Source organism: Oncorhynchus masou, chromosome 31 (genome assembly GCF_036934945.1).
Source record: "Oncorhynchus masou masou isolate Uvic2021 chromosome 31, UVic_Omas_1.1, whole genome shotgun sequence".
Classification (NCBI taxonomy): Eukaryota; Metazoa; Chordata; class Actinopteri; order Salmoniformes; family Salmonidae; genus Oncorhynchus; species Oncorhynchus masou.
The window spans coordinates 92,442,128-92,464,627 of NC_088242.1; the positions used below are offsets into that span (position 1 = coordinate 92,442,128).

Here is a 22,500-nt window from a genome sequence, read left to right on the forward strand (position 1 = left end):
TAGTTGCCCCATACACTACTGTGGGCAATGGAACCAACAGGTTGTAGTTGAGGTGTTAATGACATCTCACAATAGTTGCCCCATACACTACTGTGGGCAATGGAACCAACAGGTTGTAGTTGAGGTGTTAATGACATCTCACAATAGTTGCCCCATACACTACTGTGGGCAATGGAACCAACAGGTTGTAGTTGAGGTGTTAATGACATCTCACAATAGTTGCCCCATACACTACTGTGGGCAATGGAACCAACAGGTTGTAGTTGAGGTGTTAATGACATCTCACAATAGTTGCCCCATACACTACTGTGGGCAATGGAACCAACAGGTTGTTGTTGAGGTGTTAATGACATCTCACAATAGTTGCCCCATACATTACTGTGGGCAGGAACCAACAGGTGAACCAACAGGTTGTAGTTGAGGTGTTAATGACATCTCACAATAGTTGCCCCATACACTACTGTGGGCATGGAACACAGGTACTCTCACAATAGTGGTGGGCAGTGGAACCAACAGGTTGTAGTTGAGGTGTTAATGACATCTCACAATAGTTGCCCCATACACTACTGTGGGCAGTGGAACCAACAGGTTGTAGTTGAGGTGTTAATGACATCTCACAATAGTTGCCCCATACACTACTGTGGGCAGTGGAACCAACAGGTTGTAGTTGAGGTGTTAATGACATCTCACAATAGTTGCCCCATACACTACTGTGGGCAGTGGAACCAACAGGTTGTAGTTGAGGCATTAATGACATCTCACAATAGTTGCCCCATACACTACTGTGGGCAGTGGAACCAACAGGTTGTTGTTGAGGCGTTAATGACATCTCACAATAGTTGCCCCATACACTACTGTGGGCAGTGGAACCAACAGGTTGTAGTTGAGGTGTTAATGACATCTCACAATAGTTGCCCCATACACTACTGTGGGCAGTGGAACCAACAGGTTGTTGTTGAGGTGTTAATGACATCTCACAATAGTTGCCCCATACACTACTGTGGGCAGTGGAACCAACAGGTTGTTGTTGAGGTGTTAATGACATCTCACAATAGTTGCCCCATACACTACTGTGGGCAATGGAACCAACAGGTTGTTGTTGAGGTGTTAATGACATCTCACAATAGTTGCCCCATACACTACTGTGGGCAGTGGAACCAACAGGTTGTTGTTGAGGTGTTAATGACATCTCACAATAGTTGCCCCATACACTACTGTGGGCAGTGGAACCAACAGGTTGTAGTTGAGGTGTTAATGACATCTCACAATAGTTGCCCCATACACTACTGTGGGCAGGGTTCTCAACATCTGTGCTCTCCTTTTGTGTCTCTTCTCTCCTCGCCTGTTTCAACTAAGCCACCACTGCCGTAGAAATCCTCCGTCTCAACTTCGTCCAGCGACACAGTTCATTAGGCAAATGTACATAATCATCTCTTTTGAGCCCTCACTCATCTCAGACACAAATGAGGGGTTTGTCGGCTCCCACTGTACCTTGCACCAATTAGTGAGAAATGGACACTCTATTAGCAATTGTACCAATTGATGCCTTGAATACCGGAGGGTCGATATTCTCCCATTGTTGTCCTCTCAGAGTAGAGTCCTCAAACTCTGGCATGATCCCACTGAAGGAAATATAACTAGTGAGCCCAGAAGACTTTGCCGATGATTATTTGTATTTTTTTTGCAAACCTATATTGATATCTACATATTAATAATGTAGTTGGTCTGTAGTTAGTGTCTGGAGAAATTGAAGAAAAACCTTATCCACATTGTCGATGATGCAGGAACACTGTGCTGTGCTGACTGCATGTGAATGTTGCAGTCCTACTATGATGCCTGCCTTGTTTTGAATGTGCTTGCATGTCCTGCTGTGCATTTCTGTTTAACTGTTGGGAAAGAAAGCTAGATTACACCTTATTTTCTCACTGGCCATTGTGGAAGCCAGCCATTTTTGTTTAAAGGAGTCCTGGAGATGATATCCCCCCTTAAAACCACACACATATATCTGTATCCTTGGAGTCCTGTGTAAATTAAGAAATGCGTATTTTGCAGCACAAAACAGGGATCAATTTATTCCCAGTTTTGAACCTAATTTCTATAGTCTTTCCAATCTGACTAATTCACGGCCAAGCTGAGACCTATCTGCATTATAATTTGGCTGCTTGTCTTCCATCTGTAAGACGATGGAATAGTCAGGCACTATAAAATCTTCTGAACCTCCTGTTTGCTATTATCAGATATCCGGCCAGGATTTATGTCAGTATCCCTCATGTAATAATCCTCATTTTGATGAGCCAGCCATAGAGACTATTTAGCATTGCTTCAGCCAAGGTGTAGGCAGCCCCATGTGGTTTCTATGTAAATGTGCTCGGTCTTGCTCCACGCTTGTAACTTCAGAATCTCCATATCACGCCTGTGTCCTCAGGCACCGAGAGGTGTAATCTCAGCTTCAAGGTGACACTAAAGGCCACACATTATTTTGGCTCCCCCCCCTTCTTCATTTTGGGGCAGGACAAACTGCCTCACCAAAATGGCCGATAATGTCCGATGCCTTTTGACCTCCATTTTGTCACTGAACTCCGGCCCCACTTAGAGTTAGCCCAGTACTCTGGCGTTCTCTCTTGACTGCTTCTTCACCTTCGTCCACTGTAAGACCTTTTGAGTTGTATTTCTCACCACATTGGGGCTTGAAATAGTAGTCCAAATCATTGGTATATTTTGAACACTAGTCACTATGTATGTGCCTTTTGGGCTCCTGGTCTTAGTGAATAAGGAGACGTGTCAATGCAATTGGGATTCTTTATTTCTTTATTTTTATTTTTTGTTGTTAAATGGTTTGTGTTTCTAAAGAGTAGCATCACAGAGAAAGAACAGCATTTCCCACATCACACTCTATTGTTTGAGAGAGAGAGAGAGAGAGAGAGAGAGAGAGAGAGAGAGAGAGAGAGAGAGAGAGAGAGAGAGAGAGAGAGATTACAGTGCCAAGTGCATGATAAAGCTGTCCACTCCACTCTATCCCATACTCATTTCGTATACAGTACTACATCAAGGTAATGGTAGTGGGGTGAGGCATTGACTTGAGATCCAAATGTCAACCAACTGAAACAGCTGTGTCTGCTACTGTCAGCAGCTCCTACCCATCTCAAGATGTATAGGATATAACCAAGCTGCAGTTTATTGTCTGACCTTGAACTAATGATGCTCTGTTTAAACAGATGTCCTGGAGACATTCTGAGGGTAGAACCAATCAGAATTCATCAGAGGCTACATAAATGCATGATTTCTCCTTTTACGCTTGAAAGACTTAAAAGGAGATAGTTATACCATTGTTCCGGGGGAGAGACCTATATTCCAGAAAATGTAACAGTAGAACAGTAGAACCTTAGAAGTGGTGGGCAAGGGTGAAAGGTAAAAAAAAAATTTTTTTTAATTAAATCACTCAACCACCAATGCTCGGTCCATTGTCTGACCTTCGCCCCAAGGGAGAGAACAGGACCGTCAAAAGACAAACTGCTGTACTCTTATTCCAATGTCCACACAATTAAACATAGATAGACTCCCCTTGTAAATGTAGTTATGTAATATTCAAGTGTTTCCAATTTGGCAATGGTTTTTAAGTGGCCGTGAGTCCCCCCCCCCCCCCCAAAAAAAAAAAAAAACTACAGAGCCTTGAGGAACACACCCACACACTGTGATGTTGGCTATACTGTTAAGACTCAATGTTTTTTGTAGATTTTAAGTTGGATTTCCCTTTCTTTGATTTTAAATGTGTCCCACACCATGCTAGATTGTGAATGGCATGCTTGTATGGGCTTGGGTGACATGTTTAGACTGTACTGGTTCTCTTGTGTCGGGCCTTGTTGATCTGTTCCTCATGTCATGCCCACACCCATGCATGTCCATGTAAAGAATGGGCTGACCTTTCACCTTTGTTCTTCAACAAGTACTTTTTGGGGAGAGATTATAGGGCTATGGCCAATGCTTTACTTGAAGTGCACTACAAAACATCTGTCATAAGAGTGACATCATACGTACTAGGACAGAACAGGGGAAGATGACAAAAATCCATAACCGTTATGACAACAGATATGACATTGTTCTGACTATCTCCTCTCCTGCCTCCTTAACAAAGTCATTTCCGTTGATATACGTGGATGGTTGGTTGTGATTCAGTCATGACCTGTTATGAAAGACAATGTTATGCCCCCCTTTTGTTAGCCACTTGTTGTGAATATGGTGCCTACTTTCTTTTTGTTCTTGTCGCAAATAGGAGACAATTTTGGAAATAGTTATTCTTGTCTTAAACTGTGCAGAGGTGTTAAGCTTAATTTGTTGTATTTTTACATAATGCATTTGAGTTACCTATTTTACTATAACTAACCACAAAGTAATACACAAAAAAAAGTTATCTTGAGGGGAAATGTGTAGTGACCAGGACTTACGGCCACGTCATGTGAATAGATTACCTTGACCTCAAGGTCGGGTTGTGACACGCTGGTCTACAGTAGCAATTGACATTGTCAGTGAGTTCGAGGGGTTTTTCTAAGGTACTCTGGAAGAGCACTGGTGTGGGTGTTTGGGATAATATGATTATCACCCAACGGAAACGATACTCATGTGAGTGAATGCATTATTCATTTATTTTTACACTTACTGTAAAAAGGGAGATACCTCCGTGATTCTGTGACCAATCAATTGCGGTAGATTCTACAGTTCAGATTCTGAGAAGTAGAGATAAACATTTCTTGGATGTCTCCTTGTGCACAGGCTTGGTTTATGTATTAAAGATCACAGCTCAGAGTTACTTTATTGAAATGCACGCTCGGTGGTGTACACAAACAGGTAAATCCTTTTAGAGGAAGTGTGCTGTAAGCTTGAATGGTGCTCTCCCTCGTGGAAAAACAGTCAAGGTTATCCGATACTATGATTGAATGAATCCCATTTGAATCGACACGGTGTGTTAGAAATGCCATTTTTCCTCTCTACCCCCTCCCCCCCTTAACCTTAATGCACCCCTGGTTGTTGTTGGCAACAAGCCTGGGGATGGGAGGGGGGGGGGCAGTTGAATCTCTGATTTGAAGCCCCAGTGTGTGAGACCTCAAACCCACTTTGAGACATGTTTTTATTTACTTTGGCCAGAATCAGTCTCTTTACCCTCTCCTCCTACCTCCCCCCTACCCTCTCTCCTCCTACCTTCCCCTACCCTATCTCCTCCTACCTTCCCCCTACCCTCTCTCCTCCTACCTTCCCCTACCCTATCTCCTCCTACCTTCCCTCTACCCTCTCTCCTCCTACCTTCCCCTACCCTCTCTCCTCCTACCTTCCCCTACCCTATCCTCCTACCTCCCCCTACCATCTCCCCCTACCATCCCCTACCCTCTCTCCTACCTTCCCCTACCCTCTCTCCTCCTACCTTCCCCTACCTTCCCTCCTACCTTCCCTACCCTCTCTCCTCCTTCCTTCCCCTCTCTCCTCCTTCCTTCCCCTACCCTCTCTCCTCCTACCTTCCCCTACCCTCTCTCCTCCTACCTTCCCCCTAACCTCTCCTCCTACCTTCCCCCCTCTCCCTCTCTCCCCTCCTCCTCCTTCCTTCCCCTACCCTCTCTCCTCCTACCTTCCCCTACCCTATCTCCTCCTACCTTCCCCTACCCTCTCTCCTCCTACCTTCCCCCTACCCTCTCTCCTCCTACCTTCCCCTACCCTATCTCCTCCTACCTTCCCCTACCCTCTCTCCTCCTTCCTTCCCCTACCCTCTCTCCTCCTACCTTCTCCTACCCTACCCACTCCTACCTTCCCCTACCCTCTCCCCTCCTCCATCCCCTCCTTCCCCCCCTCCCTCTCCTACCCCTACCCACTCCCCTACCTTCCCCACCTACCCTACGCCTCCTACCTTCCCCTACCATCTCCCCTCCTACCTTCCTCTACCATCTCCCCTCCTACCTTCCCTAACCCCTCCTACCTTCCACTCCTACCCTCCCCTCCTACCTCCCCCTCCTCTACCTTCCCCCACCCTTCCCCTTTCCCTTCCCCTACCCACACCTACCCCTACGCCCTCCTTCCTTCCCCCTACCATCTCCCTCCTACCTTCCCTTACCCTCTCCCTTCCTTCCTTCCCTTACCCTCTCCCTTCCTTCCTTCCCCTACCTCTGCGTACAGTACATTATCTTGCCCATCAGTGTCTTGTTTGTCTGTTCCTTCAATCTGCAGTCTTGTTGCTCCGGTCTGTTCTGTTCTGCCTCGTGTCCCATCTCCTTATCCTCCCGGTCTGTCCGTCTGTCTCTAAGTCTGAGTCTCAGCATATTCTCCATCGGTTTATTTTTTTTACTAATCTCTCTCCCTCTGGACCTTTCTTGCATGAGTCCCATAGCCTCATACACAGTGTGTATCTCACACACACACACACACACGCACACGCACACACACACACACACACACACACACACACACACACACACACACACACACACGTAGATATACTATGCATACTCACATAAACACAAATTATTACCCAACCTAATCCTCTCCCCACTCAACCACATGATCAACTTTATATGACCATTCCAACTACCCCCAATTCTCTCCCATCCTGGACATCCGTTGTGCTGTACCCCCAGCTCTTCCTCTACCTCCTTTTTCTCCTGTCTTTGATAGTTCCTCTCTAGCTACTACAGCTGTCTCTATATGTCCTCTAATAGACAGACTAGTTGTTCCTCTCTAGCTACTACAGCTGTCTCTATATGTCCTCTAATAGACAGACGAGTTGTTCCTCTCTAGCTACTACAGCTGTTTCTATATGTCCTCTAATAGACACACTAGTTGTTCCTCTCTATCTACTACAGCTGTCTCTATATGTCCTCTAATAGACACACTAGTTGTTCCTCTCTAGCTACTACAGCTGTCTCTATATGTCCTCTAATAGACAGACTAGTTGTTCCTCTTTAGCTACTACAGCTGTTTCTATATGTCCTCTAATAGACACACTAGTTGTTCCTCTCTAGCTACTACAGCTGTCTCTATATGTCCTCTAATACACACACTAGTTGTTCCTCCCTAGCTACTACAGCTGTCTCTATATGTCCTCTAATAGACAGACTAGTTGTTCCTCTCTATACCTATTTTGCTTTACTTCTGCCAGGATTGCAATGTGCCAATGTGCCAACTGTCACATTAGGTCACATTGTCTCTCTCTCTCGAAAAAAAGAAGCTTACACAGCATTGAAATGGGTCCCCCCCCCTTCCCTCCCTCCCACCCCTCCTTTTTCTCTCTTTCTCTCTCTCTCTCTCTTTCTTAATTCCTTGCGCGCGTTCTATCCTTTCTCAGATATGTACCGTTTCCTCTCCAATCGTCTTTGTCTGGGCATGCTAGCGACCCTTGAGTTATATTCCTCAATGCATTCTATCTCAATTTTATATCTGGTTTTGTTATGTATTGTTTACTCCTTGATTTACCTCAGTCTATTATGCATGCTGTCTGTGGGACTGATAGCTGCATCTATCAATGGAACCGTGTCAGATCTTCGAAAGGCTTTGTCCAGTGGATCTACCCTAAACCACAAAAATCTGATTAAAGTTTCTCATCTTTAGCCATAGCTTGCAGATACCATTAGGGCTAAGAGCACGAGCCTGTTTATCAATCAGATGCATGTGGCCCCAACTCCAACTATAACCACTATATCCATAGAATACTATGGGAGAAATGTCCTATTCTTCCTGTGCCATGGGAGGGGCCTATAATGGCCAACTTCCTGGTTTGCTTTGAGTGGCTGAGAGGACAGGAAGTTTCTGTTTACTGTATGGCATCGATCATACAGTACTCCCTCAAACATTAGACTCTTTCTTCATGGATGTTAACTCCATGTTGTCGAAACATATTCTGTCAGTAGGTCAGTTTTCAAAGATGAGAAACTCATAATAGATTTTTGTGTCTTTAATTGTGCTGTGATGGGTAAAATTTTGGTCAATGGAACCTTGTTGCTATGAATCGTTGCTTTAATGTCAATCTATATTGTCGTTGAAGGAGTTCTTGTTAGTTCAGTTCCTTCTCATTTTTAATATATATTTTTTGTTACTTTGGAATGTGCGTACTAGAGAAACGTACTAGATTTAGTTGAGTTTCAGTTGTCTTGTACTGTGATTTTCTCTGTGGATGTAATGGATGCCGTTGAAAGGGTCCATTTTTTATCGGCCTGTCTTGTTACCTCTTTTTCTCTCTCTCTTTTTGACTCCCTCCACCTCATCCCTCCCTCCTCCCTCCTCCCTCCACCTCATCCCTCCCTCCCCCCTCTCCCTCCACCTCATCCCTCCCTCCTCCCTCCTCCCTCCACCTCATCCCTCCCTCCTCCCTCCTCCCTCCACCTCATCCCTCCCTCCTCCCCACTCCCAGTCCGCCGTGTGCCCCCTCGTTTTTCTATCCCGCCGACCAGTCACGAGATGATGCCAGGTGGCAGTGTGAACATCACCTGCGTGGCGGTAGGGTCGCCCATGCCGTACGTCAAATGGATGCTCAACTCCGAGGACCTAACGCCCGAAGACGAGATGCCAGTGGGTCGGAATGTTCTGGAGCTCAACAGCGTGCGAGAGTCTGCCAACTATACATGTGTGGCGATGAGCAGTCTGGGCATCATCGAGGCGGTGGCGCAGATCACCGTCAAGTGTAAGGGGGGGGGCACAGAGATTCTTCTAGGCTACTGGTACTACTGCTGTGGTTTGGGGGGAAAAAAACAGCATTGAGATGTGTTATGATGTGGCATCTTAATAATAATTATATGTCTGCATCTGAGTAATTTTAAAAGTCCCTCTTCACCCCCCCCCCCCTTCTGAACCCTCACAGCCCTACCCAAGCCTCCAGGCACCCCAATGGTGACCGAGACCACGGCCACCAGTGTCACCATCACCTGGGACTCGGGCAACCCGGACCCAGTGTCCTATTACATCATCCAGTACCGCGCCAAGTCTCCCGACAGCAAGTTTGAGACCATGGACGGCATCACCACTACGCGATACAGCATCGGGGGCCTCTACCCCAACACGGAGTACGAGATCCGCGTCTCGGCCTTTAACACCATCGGCCAGGGTCCCCCCAGTGAGCCGGTGGAGACTCGGACCGGGGAACAAGCCCCGGCCAGTCCGCCCCGCAACATCCAGGCCCGGATCATCTCCCAGAACACCATGATGGTGCGCTGGGACGAGCCAGAGGAGCCCAACGGACAGATCAAAGGGTACCGGGTGTACTACACCATGGACCCGTCCCAGCCCATGAGCCTATGGCAGATCCATAATGTCCAGGATAGCATCATCACCACCATCCAGAGCCTGGTGGCGTCTGAGACCTACACCATCCGTGTCCTGGCCTTTACCTCGGTGGGCGACGGGCCCTTCTCCGACCCCATCCATGTCAAAGTGCTGCAAGGAGGTTAGGGTTCTGGGTTCAACCCTTCCTATCAACAATTTCTGTGTGGTTTTACTAGGGTTGAATGTATACCACAAGTGTTCCGTTACGATTTTGTACTGTAGTTGAAAGTCCTTGTAAAAACGAGAACTCACTGCAATGATCACTGTCACTAATTCCATTTATCTTTGTCTGTCATAGTCCCCGGACAGCCAACAAAGTTCCAGGTTGGTGCTGTGTCCGACACAAGCATGGAGTTGACCTGGGAACCTGCCTTCCAGAAAGAGGGGATCATCAGCTTTGAACTCCGGTACAAAGAGGGCAGTTTTGGTAGCCAGGTAAGATATGATTGTTCTTTTGTTAAAAGTGAGCTGTGGGAAGAGTGTTGACCAAACATTTGCCTTTTAGTACTCATAGAACACACTGTTTGAGGAAAGGTGTTCAGCGAACAAGGTGCAAAAAGGAACAAACATGAGGTACAGTAAGATCCAGTGATATAAAATTTCAGTCAAAAGCCTCACTTTTCTCCACCAACAGGTGACCAAAACTTTTGTCCCCACTGCTTCGTACGTCGTTGAGGGTCTGCGGGCGAACACCGAGTACTACTTCTCTCTGGCTGCCATTTCCAACAAAGGCATTGGAGCCTTCACCAACGAAATATCCCAGAAAACCTTGCAAGCCAGTATGTAGCTCTTTTGCTCTCTTCTCCATGTCCTCTGTGTGGGCTGTGGGCGGGCTGATGGGAGTCTGTGGTGCAGGGGTCAACAATGTTTTTGTGTCTTCTGGTGACCTTTAATCATGCAGATCTTTTGTGAAGACATGAACTCTCTTCCTGGCTCCAGGCTAGAAGCGTGGAATTAATTGAAGTGTCTCCATTGTTGCCTTGATGTCGAAGTTCTCATCACCTTTGAACTGTGAATGTGTTTTATAGGGATATGCACAGGGTTCAAAGCTGATTCTGTTCTATAATGACTTTCTTGATTCAATACTATGCAGATCATCTATTGCCAACATGTGATTTAATGGTTTGGGAACAATGATGATTTCTCCCAAAGACTTGAACCTGACAGAAATAACTTTACTTATTGTTCTTCAGCAGGATAAGAGTTACCTTAGAAATTGTAAAAAGGTGTGATCGTCTTCAACCGTTTTTTACCTTCAGAGTGTATTATTTTCCAACCTGGGTTTATATGTCATGGTGCTAACTATGATGCAGTTTATCCTCCATTGTCAAACAAACCGGTCAATGTTTCTCACCTTCTTTATTTTCCTTTCACTGCTGTTTTCCTTTGTCAACAGCAAGTCCACTTTAACCCACATGACTGCGACACAAAACAAAACTCCCCACCCGCTGGGCAAAAAAACTGGTTGAATCAATGTTGTTTCCACGTCATTTTAACCCCCCAAAAAATCAATGTGATGATGTCCAATCAACGTTAAAAACAAATTGAATTTGCAAAAAGCAAATCAACGTAAGGATTTGTTTCAAACAACTTTTAACCAACATCCAATGACATGGTGACAACTCAACCAAATGTACATGAAAACTACGTTGATGTCTGTGCCCAGTGGGCCGCGACTGCCATGGCTTTCTGCTGAACCATGTGTAGAGAGGGGTGAGGTGGGTGTAGGATTCAGAGGACAGGCAGCAAAACCCTCCAATCAGAAGCCTTCACTGCACCTCATAGGCCGCACATCCTGAATTAATTCCAGCTGATCAACAGTGGCCTGTAAAAAAAAAAATCCCAGATGCAAGGAACACATCTAAATAATTGAAACACTGCTTGCTAAAAAAATAACCCCACACAAGTAACATCATGGTGAACAGTATGTGCAGGCGAGTACTGATGACTTACCTAATCGAATATTCAATGTTGTTTGAGGACTGTGGAGCTGGCAGTATATTACATGTAAGTCTCCAGACTTTCTTAAGGGGTTACGTACTGTATAGAAAGATTTGAGTTATGTGTTGAGGTTTAATAAGGCGTTCTAATGATCTAAAGTCATGCTGTTGCTAACTGCCTGTAAACACTCACAGTCCAGTTTAAAGTGAATGATGGCAGGACCTTGTAGCATTTGGCTTATTTGCATATAGGCCTACTGTAGCTCTGATTGGCTGTGGCACACCGGTCTGTGTAGACTCCGGTACTGGACAAGACATATGTTGTTATTAGGTTTTATTTACTGCAGTGTCTATTATTTGTCCAATCGCACGGCTATTCTCCCACTTTATATTGCTATAGAATTTTCACAAATGCCTTATTATTCGTCATTCCCAAAATGACCATATCTAAGTTGCTCGCTTGTTAGAAAATGTTTTAAAAAGTGTCATATTCTTCCTTGGGATGTAAATTAACAGATTTGAATGAGATTTCATATTGCTAAAACGCTGTCAGTTCCACTTGAAGGCTTTAATCTCTGAAGAACTCAGATAGTGTAGCTGGATTTGCTTGGATTATGGGTGGATCAGGCCAGCCTTTGTGGGGTAGAGGGTAGTAGTAGGGTAGTAGTAGGGTAGTAAATTGTGACAGATCAATTGTCCAGATCAATGAGCATTGCTCAAATATGTGGATTCCCTAGCCTTGATCAAACGAGTGTATTAATCATACAGCATCCATGTAATGATAGCCCACACAATTGCATTATCATTTCAGTAATGTACATGGATGGTTAATTTAAGAATAGGTTGGAGTTGTTGTGTCCTCTGTCCGATTCCTAGGGGGTTTACAATGAAGAACTTTGACTGGGGTTGGCCATCAGAAAGCCATGGTAGTGGGAGGAGACCTCTTTTAACACATTTTCTGTCTCTACCAGTGAAACGTGTTGGATGTGCCCCCTTGTTGGGGGTGTAGGGCTGTGGGATAACCACTTCACATTTATGTTGATAGTGATGGGGGCAGCTACTCAGACAGTGCTGCTGAATCACTGATGGGGCACCAGTTGCATGCAACACTCCATCGTGTCCCCTGGGTGTGCTGTTGGCATTCTGTCACTGCATCCTTGATCAATGGCCACACCAGGCATGGCCTTACCTATATATGTACATCCAACCCCAGCTCTGTTTGTGGGTATCGCTGCCTGTCTGTCTATCTATGTATGTCTTGCATTGTTTTCTAGAACAGTAAGCTGCAAGCGGATTGTATCGGATACACTCCTCTCTCGCTCTCTCTCTCTCTCTCTCTCTCTCTCTCTCTCTCTCTCTCTCTCTTTTCTCTCTCTCTCTCTCCGGATTCTCTCCCCTCTCTCTCTCTCTTTCTCTCTCTCTGTCTCTCTCTCTCTCTTTCTCTCTCTCTGTCTCTCTCTCTCTGGATACACTCTTCTCTCTCTTTCTCTCTCTCTCTCCGGATTCTCTCCCCTCTCTCTCTCTCCCTGTCTCTCTCTCTCTCTCCGGATTCTCTCTCTTTCTCTCTCTCTCTCTCTCTCTCTGGATTCTCTCTCTCTCTCTCTCTCTGAATTCTCTCTCTCTCTCCGGATACACCTCTCTCTCTCCAGATACACCTCTCTCTCTCTCTATCTCCCTGTCTGTCCCTCCATTGCTGTCTCTGTAACATGTTCCCCTTGTCTGAAATGGAACAAAATCTCTCCTTGGAATGGCTTGACATCACCTTGCTTACTTTGTTTCCTTCCTCTTGTTTCGTTGAGTCAATTTTAGATTTTTTTTTGTATTTTGTTCTTCAGGTTTTTCAAAACCATATGGCTCACATTACATCAGGATGCAGCTTGCAAAATGTTTGCTGGCGGTTGGGTTCTAATGTGAACCCAAGTCCAATGCAGCCACCACAACAGCTGCTGCATACACCACTTAGCGATATCATTTCCAAACTTTATCCATTTAACTAGAGTAAGTATCTCCTGGGGTTTCTGCTTGTGCTGAGGGTCTCCTCTTTTCAACCCCTTGAGCTCTGTCGTTAGGGTCCAGGGATATGAGTCACTTTTCTTAGCCAATCGGCTGCTCGTGTACAGCCAGCCACTCCTCTCACAAGTCCCTTCTGAAGTAGGTGTCAGAAAAAGCCAACGGGCTTCACATCGAAGAGGTCAGAAAAGTTACAAACTCGGGCAGTTAAAACAAAACTGCATTTCACTCCACATCACAAAAGAACAAAACAAAAAACATGACCTAGTGGATGCATTTGAGGTAAGTGTTTGTTTGGTACAGGTGGTCCAGTCTGCCGTAACCCATAGCAACGACCCCGTGACCTACTTAAGCAATAAGGCCCGAGAGGGTGTGGTATATGGCCAATATACCACTGCTAAGGGATGTTCTTCGGCACGAAATAACTTAGATGTCTACTTTCATTATGCTTAAATATTCATATCCATACATGAAATGGTAAAATATTCATATATGCGGAATGGTGAAATATTCATATCCATACGTGAAATGGTTAAATATTTATATATTATATATATATATATATATATATATATATATCATACCATATATTCATATATGCGGAATGGTTAAATATTCATATCCGTACATGAAATGGGTAAATATGTGATACATGAAATGGTTCAATATTCATATCCACAAATTAAATGGTTTAAATATTCATATCCATACGTGAAATGGTTAAATATTCGTATCCATATATTAAATGGTTAAATATTTATACAACATGTCTGTGGTTTGCTTACTCATACATGTCAGGAAAAGCACAGAAAAGCAGAATTCACTATTAGTCTGCCGTGTAACACACACACACACACCCTAAAGTGCCTGCTACTCTTCTTTGGCTGTATTGGAGATGTACATAATGTAGAGTTAAGAGTGTACTGTGTGTCCGTCCATCACAAAAAAAGGCAAAGCCAATCATCAGATTGTTCCATCCTTAAAACAACCCAGGGATTCTGGGAGGCTGCTTTGAGGCACATGACCGACGCTCTAGACCGCCGGCCCTCATCTCCCTCTTCCTCCCCCTGCTAACAATCCAATTACATTAGTGTGGCGCTGCTAGATACTGTCATTATAAACACACACCTCATTGGAGCAGCATCAGATTGCTCGCTATACACAACACACACTTGTGCAGGCTACAGTATAATGAGGGAACCTTGTTTACCAGTGGCTGGACTGGGCTTTCTGCTCAAACACATTTAGATGTATTTGTACTCTAATGACATGTTAGGAAAAAAGACCATTAGGACGGGAGACACTAGAAAATGGTAGCCGTTACCCTTGCGTTACTCTGCAGACTGGACCTCTTTGCCAACCAAGTGAAGTGAAAACGAAAGACAATCCTCTCCTTGTTTCCATTCTGTCTATATTCTCTGGAACAGTGCACATGTCCTCTCAGAGCGTTGACTTTGTGTTCAGTCCGTGTGGCGTGACCAGGGGCCATTGTCATGGGGACCATGGTCACCACTAAAGACCAGTGAAAACCAACAGCAGAGGAGTTCTCTCCCAACTCCTCACCTACACTTTAGGTTCAAGAAATCAAGAGCTTGGAACTAAAAGGTTCTATCTGCATTTTAGTCAAAATGCAGTTAATGACATTAGCCTGGTTCTGTTCAGTGTTTCTCTACCTATATAGTACTCTAAATACCCCCAAATCATCTTGTTAAATTCAAAAGAATGCAGGATTAAAATAGCTGACACCATTCAAACCAATGAGTCTTAAGAACTTTAAAGCCAATTATTTCAAAATCATCTTTTGCAGATAGAACCTTATAGTTCTCGAAATCACTTACTGTATTTGATCTCAAATATGCAATATCTGACTCCAAACAGATCGATTTAACTATATCTAATTCAACTTATTTTGGGCTAAGAAAATACATACTGTTCCTGTACTGGTCCTGCAGTCCTATTCTGGTCCAATACTGGTCCTGTACTGGTCCTGTGGTCCTGTACTAGTCCTGTATTGGTCCTGTGGTCCTATACTGGTCCTGTGGTCCTATGTTGGTCCTGTACTGGTCTTGTATTGGTCCCGCGGTCCTGTACTGGTCCTGTTCTGGTCCTATACTGGTCCTGTGGTCCTGTACTGACCCTGTTCTGGTCCTATACTGGTCATGTGGTCCTATATTGGTCCTGTTGTCCTATATTGGTCCTATTGTCCCATATTGGTCCTGTGGGCAGCTATGTTCCCCAGTCAGATGTATGGCCCCTGGGATACGCTGCCCCAGTCAGACAAGGTTGAGACACCTATGAGACAACCGTTAAGAAGGTCCGCGGAGGGTCCACACACCAGAGACCGGGAGCTCCCCATATCTCCCTCAACAAGAGACACAGTAATGGGGGCCGGCTGGACCCCCGGGTGGGTGTTTTTACGGGAGGTTTGCAGAGGGGAGAGTGAAGGGCCCTAGGATGACAGATAAGAATCCCATTTCATAGCGTCAGAATTTATTTGGCGCTTTGCCGAGAAGCTATAGGGAGACCTCTGGAGTGTCAGGCTTTGTTACACATTTAGATTTTACCTTGAAGCTGACAGCAACCAGTGGAGTGTTATCGCTCAAATTAAAGTGGCACATTCTGAATCCTCGCATTTAGTCCCCTACTTACTGTAATTGCTGAAGGTTTTTATATATTGGAATATTTGTCGAACGTGGCCATTAGGCACGGAGTCGGATTAATTCCATAATGGTGACAAATACTACTCTGACATTGAGGAAGAAAATACAACAAAGCGGGCGCATTGTGTAATCACACTTACTGACTGAATGCGACAGCAATTTGATCCGTGGCAGTCATTGATTGACTAGCCGCAGACTTATGACTTGTGGACCAGCTTGTGTTGGAAGCGGGCACTATTGAAGCAGGTGGGGGGGGGGAGTTGCAGTCAATTATAAAGCCTCTACCAGCCCAAACCCCATCTTCCCAAGCTTCCATTCACATTATAGCAGACTTACAATCTGGTGGCGATATCTCCACAGAGATGACTAATGATATCAATATGGCTTTCATACAGGCTTTTAAAATATACTTCAAAAGACCTACCGAAGTGAAGCATTACCAGAGTTCCATCTTGTAATTCTAGTGTCCATAATCTCCACCACTGGGCATGTGTAGGAGCCGAGGCGAAACCCATAACTATGCACATTGCCTGTCTTAAGTTTATCTGGTCTTACGGGTCTGCGTGGCACAATAGCTCCAGCCCTGTCAGCTTCTCTCTTCACATAGATTGATCGCTGAGCATTCGCTGTTGATTCAAAGATTTTTTTATTTAAAAAAATTGTGGGGGGGGGGGGGTAGATCCGCTTTAATATTGCAGATAGATTGTGGCTTCTATCAATGTAATTGTCTGCATCATTTCCAAACCCCCATATATATATTTTTATAAATACAGTGCCTTGTAAAAGTATTCATACCCTTGGTGTTTTTTCCATTTTGTTGCATTACAACCTGTCATGTAAATTGATTTTTATTTGGATTTCATGTAATGGACATACACAAAATAGTCCAAATTGATGAAGTGAAATTAAAATAATAACTTTAAAAAAATGTTAAATGGAAAAGTGGTGCGTGGTGTATTCACCCCCTTTGTTATGATGCCCCTAAATAAGATCTGGTGCAACCAATTACCTTCAGAAGTTACGTAATTAGTTAAATAAAGTCTACCTGTGTGCAATCTCCCGTCACATGATCTCAGTATATATACACGTTTTGGCTGAAAGGCCCCCTGAGCCTGCAACACCACCAAGCAAGGGGCACCACCAAGCAAGGGACACCACCAAGCAAGCGGAACCATGAATACTGGAGCTCTCCAAACAGGTCAGGGACAAAGTTGTGGAGAAGTACAGATCAGAGTTGGGCTATAAAAATACATCCCATGGAGCACCATTAAATCCATTATTAAAAAATTGAAAGAATATGGCACCACAACAAACCTGACCATGGAGGGCCGCCCACCAAAACTCATGGACCGGGCAAGGAGGGCATTAATCAGAGTGGCAACAAAGAGATCAAAGATAACCCTGAAGGAGCTGGAAAGCTCCACAACGGGATTGGAGTATCTGTCCATAGGACCACTTTCATCCACACTCCACAGAGCTGGGCTTTACGGAAGAGTGGCCAGAAAAAGCCATTGCTTAAAGAAAAAGGAAGCAAACACGTTTGGTGTTCACCAAAAGTCTTGTGGGAGACTCCCCAAACATATGGAAGAAGGTGCTCTGGTCAGATGAGACTAACATTTAGCTTTTTGGCCATCAAGGAAAATGCTATGTCTGGCGCAAACCCAACACCTCTCATCACCCCGAGAACACCATCCCCCATTATGCTGTGGGGATGTTTTTCATCGGCAGGGACTGGGAGACTGTTCAGAATTGAAGGAATGATGCATGGCGCTAAATATAGGGAATTCTTGAGAGAAACTGGGACGGAGGTTCACCTTCCAGCAGGACAATGACCCTAAGTATACTGCTAAAGCAACACTTGAGTGTGGTTTAAGGGGAAACATTTAAATGTCTCGGAATGGCCTTCAAAGCCCAGAATCTGGGGTATGATTTAAAGATTGCTGAACACCAGCAGAACCCATCCAACTTGAAGGAGCTGGAGCAGTTTTGTCTTGAAGAATAGGCAAAAAAGAGACTTGCAGCTGTAATTGCTGCAAAAGGTGACTCTGCAAAGTATTGACTTTGGGAGGTGAATAGTTATTCACGCTCAAGTTTTCAGTTTTTTTTGTCTTATTTATTTTTTGTTTCATAATAAAAAATATTTTGCATCTTCAAAGTGGTAGGCATGTTGTGTAAATCAAATGATACAACCCCCCCCCAAAAAAATACATCTATTTTAATTCCAGGTTGTAAGGCAACAAAATAGGAAAAATGCCAAGCGGGGTGAATACTTTCGCAAGCCACTGTATATACTGTATATATAATATATATTTAAGATACTTTCCTTTATTGTTTTCCCCTAACCCTACCACCCCTCCCCTAATTGGAGTAAAGGAATGGACAGCAACACTTAGGCTTCTACTTCATTCTTATACTGTTCATATTATATACATTATACAGACACAGTATAGTTTACATTACTTTTGTTTGTTTTTAGTCCCATCCTCAACCCCTCCCATCTATCTCTGAAGACCATCCAGTTTTGATTTCTATTTGCCATATATTTTTCAACTGTGCTGTTTCACAAAATTCTGAACCTATATACGTTTTACCACAGTATATTTGACATTATTTATCTTGTTATTTTTAGTCCCATCCTTCAGCAAAACCCCTCCCATCTATCTCTGAACACCATCCAGTCCCATCCTTCAGCTACCCTCAACCCCTCCCATCTATCTCTGAACACCATCCATTCCCATCCTTCAGCTACCCTCAACCCCTCCCATCTATCTCTGAACACGATCCACTTTTCATTTTTAGCTGCCATATATTTTTCAACTGTGCTGTGATGTTTCATTAAAGTTCTGAACTTTTCTATTCTCATAGTTTCTACAGATTAAAGATAAACTTTTTTGCTACTAGTATTATTATATTATTGATCGAAGGTGCTATTTGCAGAGTTATCTCCAGGTAAAGCTTGCAATTATTTTGCCATTCCTGAACCTGCGACCAAAAACTAGCTACATATGGACAGTACCAAAACAAATGATTACATTTTACATTTAAGTCATTTAGCAGACGCTCTTATCCAGAGCGACTTACAAATTGGTGAATTCACCTTCTGACATCCAGTGGAACAGCCACTTTACAATATGCATCTAAATCATTTAAGGGGGGGTGAGAAGGGACTTATCCTATCCTAGGTATTCCTTGAAGATGGGGTTTCAGGTGTCTCCGGAAGGTGGTGATTGACTCTGCTGTCCTGGCGTCGTGAGGGAGTTTGTTCCACCATTGGGGGCCAGAGCGGCGAACAGTTTTGACTGGGCTGAGCGGGAACTGTACTTCCTCAGTGGTAGGGAGGCGAGCAGGCCAGAGGTGGATGAACGCAGTGCCCTTGTTTGGGTGTAGGGCCTGATCAGAGCCTGGAGGTATCTGCGGTGCCGTTCCCCTCACAGCTCCGTAGGCAAGCACCATGGTCTTGTAGCGGATCCAACTTCAACTGGAAGCCAGTGGAGAGAGCGGAGGAGCGTCTTGAAGAACTTGGGAAGGTTGAACACCAGACGGGCTGCGGCGTTCTGGATGAGTTGTAATTTAATGGCACAGCAAGGGAGCCCAGCCAACAGCGAGTTGCAGTAATCCAGACGGAGATGACAAGTGCCTGGATTAGGACCTGCGCCGCTTCCTGTGTGAGGCTTATTTATGTTGTAGAGCATGAACCTACAGGAACGGGCCACCGCCATGATGTTGGTTGAGAACGACAGGGTGTTGTCCAGGATCACGCCAAGGTTCTTAGCGCTCTGGGAGGAGGACACAATGGAGTTGTCAACCGTGATGGCGAGATCATGGAATGGGCAAAATCTTCCCCGGGAGGAAGAGCAGCTCCGTCTTGCCGAGGTTCAGCTTGAGGTGGTGATCCGTCATCCACACTGATATGTCTGCCAGACATGCAGAGATACGATTCCCACCTGGTCATCAGAAGGGGGAAAGGAGAAGATTAATTGTGTGTCGTAAATAGCAATGATAGGAGAGACCATGTGAGGTTATGACAGAGCCAAGTGACTTGGTGTATAGCGAGAATATTAGAGGGCCTAGAACAGAGCCCTTGGGTTTTTGGTGAGTCCCAGGAGACAGATTCTCGCCACGCCACCTGGTAGGAGCGACCTGTCAGGTAGGACGCAATCCGTGGGCCGCGCCGGAGATGCCCATTCGGAGAGGGTGGAGAGGAGGATCTGATGGTTCACAGTATCAAGGCAGCCGATAGTTTAGAAGGATGAGAGCAGAGGAGAGAGAGTTAGCTTTAGCAGTGCGGAGCGCCTCCGTGATACAGAGAAGAGCAGTCTCAGTTGAATGACTAGTCTTGAAACCTGACTATTTGGATCAAGAAGGTAATTCTGAGAGAGATAGCGGGAGAGCTGGCCAAGGACGGCACGTTCAAGAGTTTTGGAGAGAAAAGAAAGAAGGGATACTGGTCTGTAGTTGTTGACATCGGAGGGATCGAGTGTAGGTTTTTTCAGAAGGGGGTGCAACTCTCGCTCTCTTGAAGACGGAAGGGACAGCCAGCGGTCAGGGATGAGTTGATGAGCTTGAGGTAAGGGAGAAGGTCTCCCAAATGGTCTGGAACACCATCCAGGGTCCGGGCATCCTTGGGCAGCTACCCGTCAACCCCTCCCATTTCATCTGGAACACCATCCAGTCCCATCCTCAGAGCACAGGGTAGGGCATCTGTGAACAGAACCACGGTGTCATTTTTACTTAGCAATATATTTTCGGATGTGCTGTGATTCTTTTCAAAATGTTCTGAAGTCATCTGCAGAGTTTCTAGGGGGGAGATTAAAGAGAAGGTGGCAAAGAGCTTCCTAGGGTTAGAGGCAGATGCTTGGAATTTAGAGTGGTAGAAAGTGGCTTTAGCAGCAGAGACAGAGGAAAAATGTAGAGAGGAGGGATGAAAGGATGCCAGGTCCCAAAACAAATTTCCGATCTAAATGATTCTGTATCTGCAAAATCTACAGAGCTAGGAAGGTTGTATCACACATATATATAACATTCTATTGGTTGCAGAAATTTTGTATAATCATTTTAATTGAAAAACTATTTTAAGTTTTGAATCTGGCATCATTTTGTGTATCAGTTCATAAACCATATGCCATGGAATCGGAATATGGTATGTTGATGTCTATACAGCTGTCCATTTGTTGGTCCTTAAATGAAACTGGTATTTATTTTACCAATTTTTGGTCTTTAATGCAGGGCTGACAGACAAGCTCCTTACTTTCTCTCCCTTCACTATCCTCCTTCATTTTTGCAGTAATACTGCAAGTAGTTGGTTGTAATTCTGGGTAGAGCAGACATTTCCATATATGTTTGTTAGCTGCATGTGTGACATAACTCCACCAGTCATATTTATGATATAATTTACAAAGATTATACCATACAAAATATAAAAAATCTCCAAAAATAACGTTTTTTTAATTAAAATCAATTAGTATATTTGGCTTTAACCATAATATTTGTTGTGATGTTACACTGAGCGTTTGAAAAATACAATCTATTGGAGAGAGAAGAAAAACACTGAAAGCCTCAAATCCAGTAAAACCGTAAGTAAATAAGCACATTGGACACCAAAAATAATAGTCTGTTCTAATATTTTGTTGACTGAGACTGTCCACTGACCGTAAAGACCTGCCTTCTCTGGCTACCCTGATAGCGAGTTTACCGCAGCATTAACCTTAATGAGTACAGCAGCACAAGTCTTACATTTGTGTTCTTTGTGTTGTTTATACAACTGGTACACAGGTGGGGAAGTTATGAAATGGGATTCTCTGAGCAAAAAGCTACTGTAAAAAAAATGAACTGTGTCCTTTTCCAAAGGTCAAATGCAGAAACACAGAACCAGGTGGGTGTAGTTTTTCCCCAAATGCTCCCATTCCTCAGTCTTGTGGACCCTCCCTCCGGCCCAAGTTATACAAGAGGATAATACAGTCCTGGCTACAGCACAGAGCCAACTCTCTCCCTCCTAGCAACCCAAGAGAGTCCAAAACGACCTAACTTAACAGACCGATTTGAACAGTTACAAAGCACAGTTGATAAGGCGGCATGTAGCCTAGCGGATAAGTGTGTTGAGCTAGTAACCGAAAGGTTATTGGTTTGAATCCCCAAGCCGACTTGGTGAAAAATCTTTTTGATGTGCTCTTAAGCAAGGCACATAACTCACATAACTCCTGTAAGTCCCTCTGGATAACACTGTCTGCTAAATGACTATTTTGTAAAAAAAAAATGTATTTCTTAACACACTAATATGGAGGGAGAGGGTTGTAACTCACTGCCTCAGTGTGAGATCACTCTGTAGGTAGGTGCTGCTGGTAAGAAAGTCTTAAAAAGTTAGTATTTGAAGGAAGCCAGGTACGTATGATGCAGACGGTGTTTGTGAGCTGTAATGATATTATTTTCCGTTTTCTGCTCAATTACCTTGTTTTTTTTCTTCATGTTTCTTATGATTTGACCTTTTGAACCCCAATGTTTTTCTTTATTTTGTATCACATCAGTTACAGAGAGAATTTATTTTCCGGTACCTTGTTTCAATTTGTGTTTCGCTTCCTCAAACTCTTGTTTTGGAATGAAAA

The 22,500-nt window shown here is 44.4% G+C and overlaps 1 protein-coding gene across 3 annotated transcripts in view; it reads left to right on the plus strand.

Moving 5' to 3' along the window:
- The first annotated feature begins 6,432 nt into the window (after nt 1–6,432).
- Nucleotides 6,433–22,500, plus strand: part of LOC135524748 (receptor-type tyrosine-protein phosphatase S-like) — a 130,201-nt gene continuing 114,133 nt past the window's right edge. Inside the window, exons 1-4 of one of the 3 annotated variants that reach the window (XM_064952543.1) lie at nt 6,433–8,653; nt 8,831–9,412; nt 9,590–9,726; nt 9,926–10,070. In XM_064952543.1, the coding sequence (XP_064808615.1) occupies nt 8,152–8,653; nt 8,831–9,412; nt 9,590–9,726; nt 9,926–10,070 (1,366 nt within the window). In that variant the 5' untranslated portion in view covers nt 6,433–8,151. The remainder of the gene's footprint in view (nt 8,654–8,830; nt 9,413–9,589; nt 9,727–9,925; nt 10,071–22,500) is intronic. The other 2 variants (XM_064952540.1, XM_064952541.1) reach the window with 2 other exon arrangements.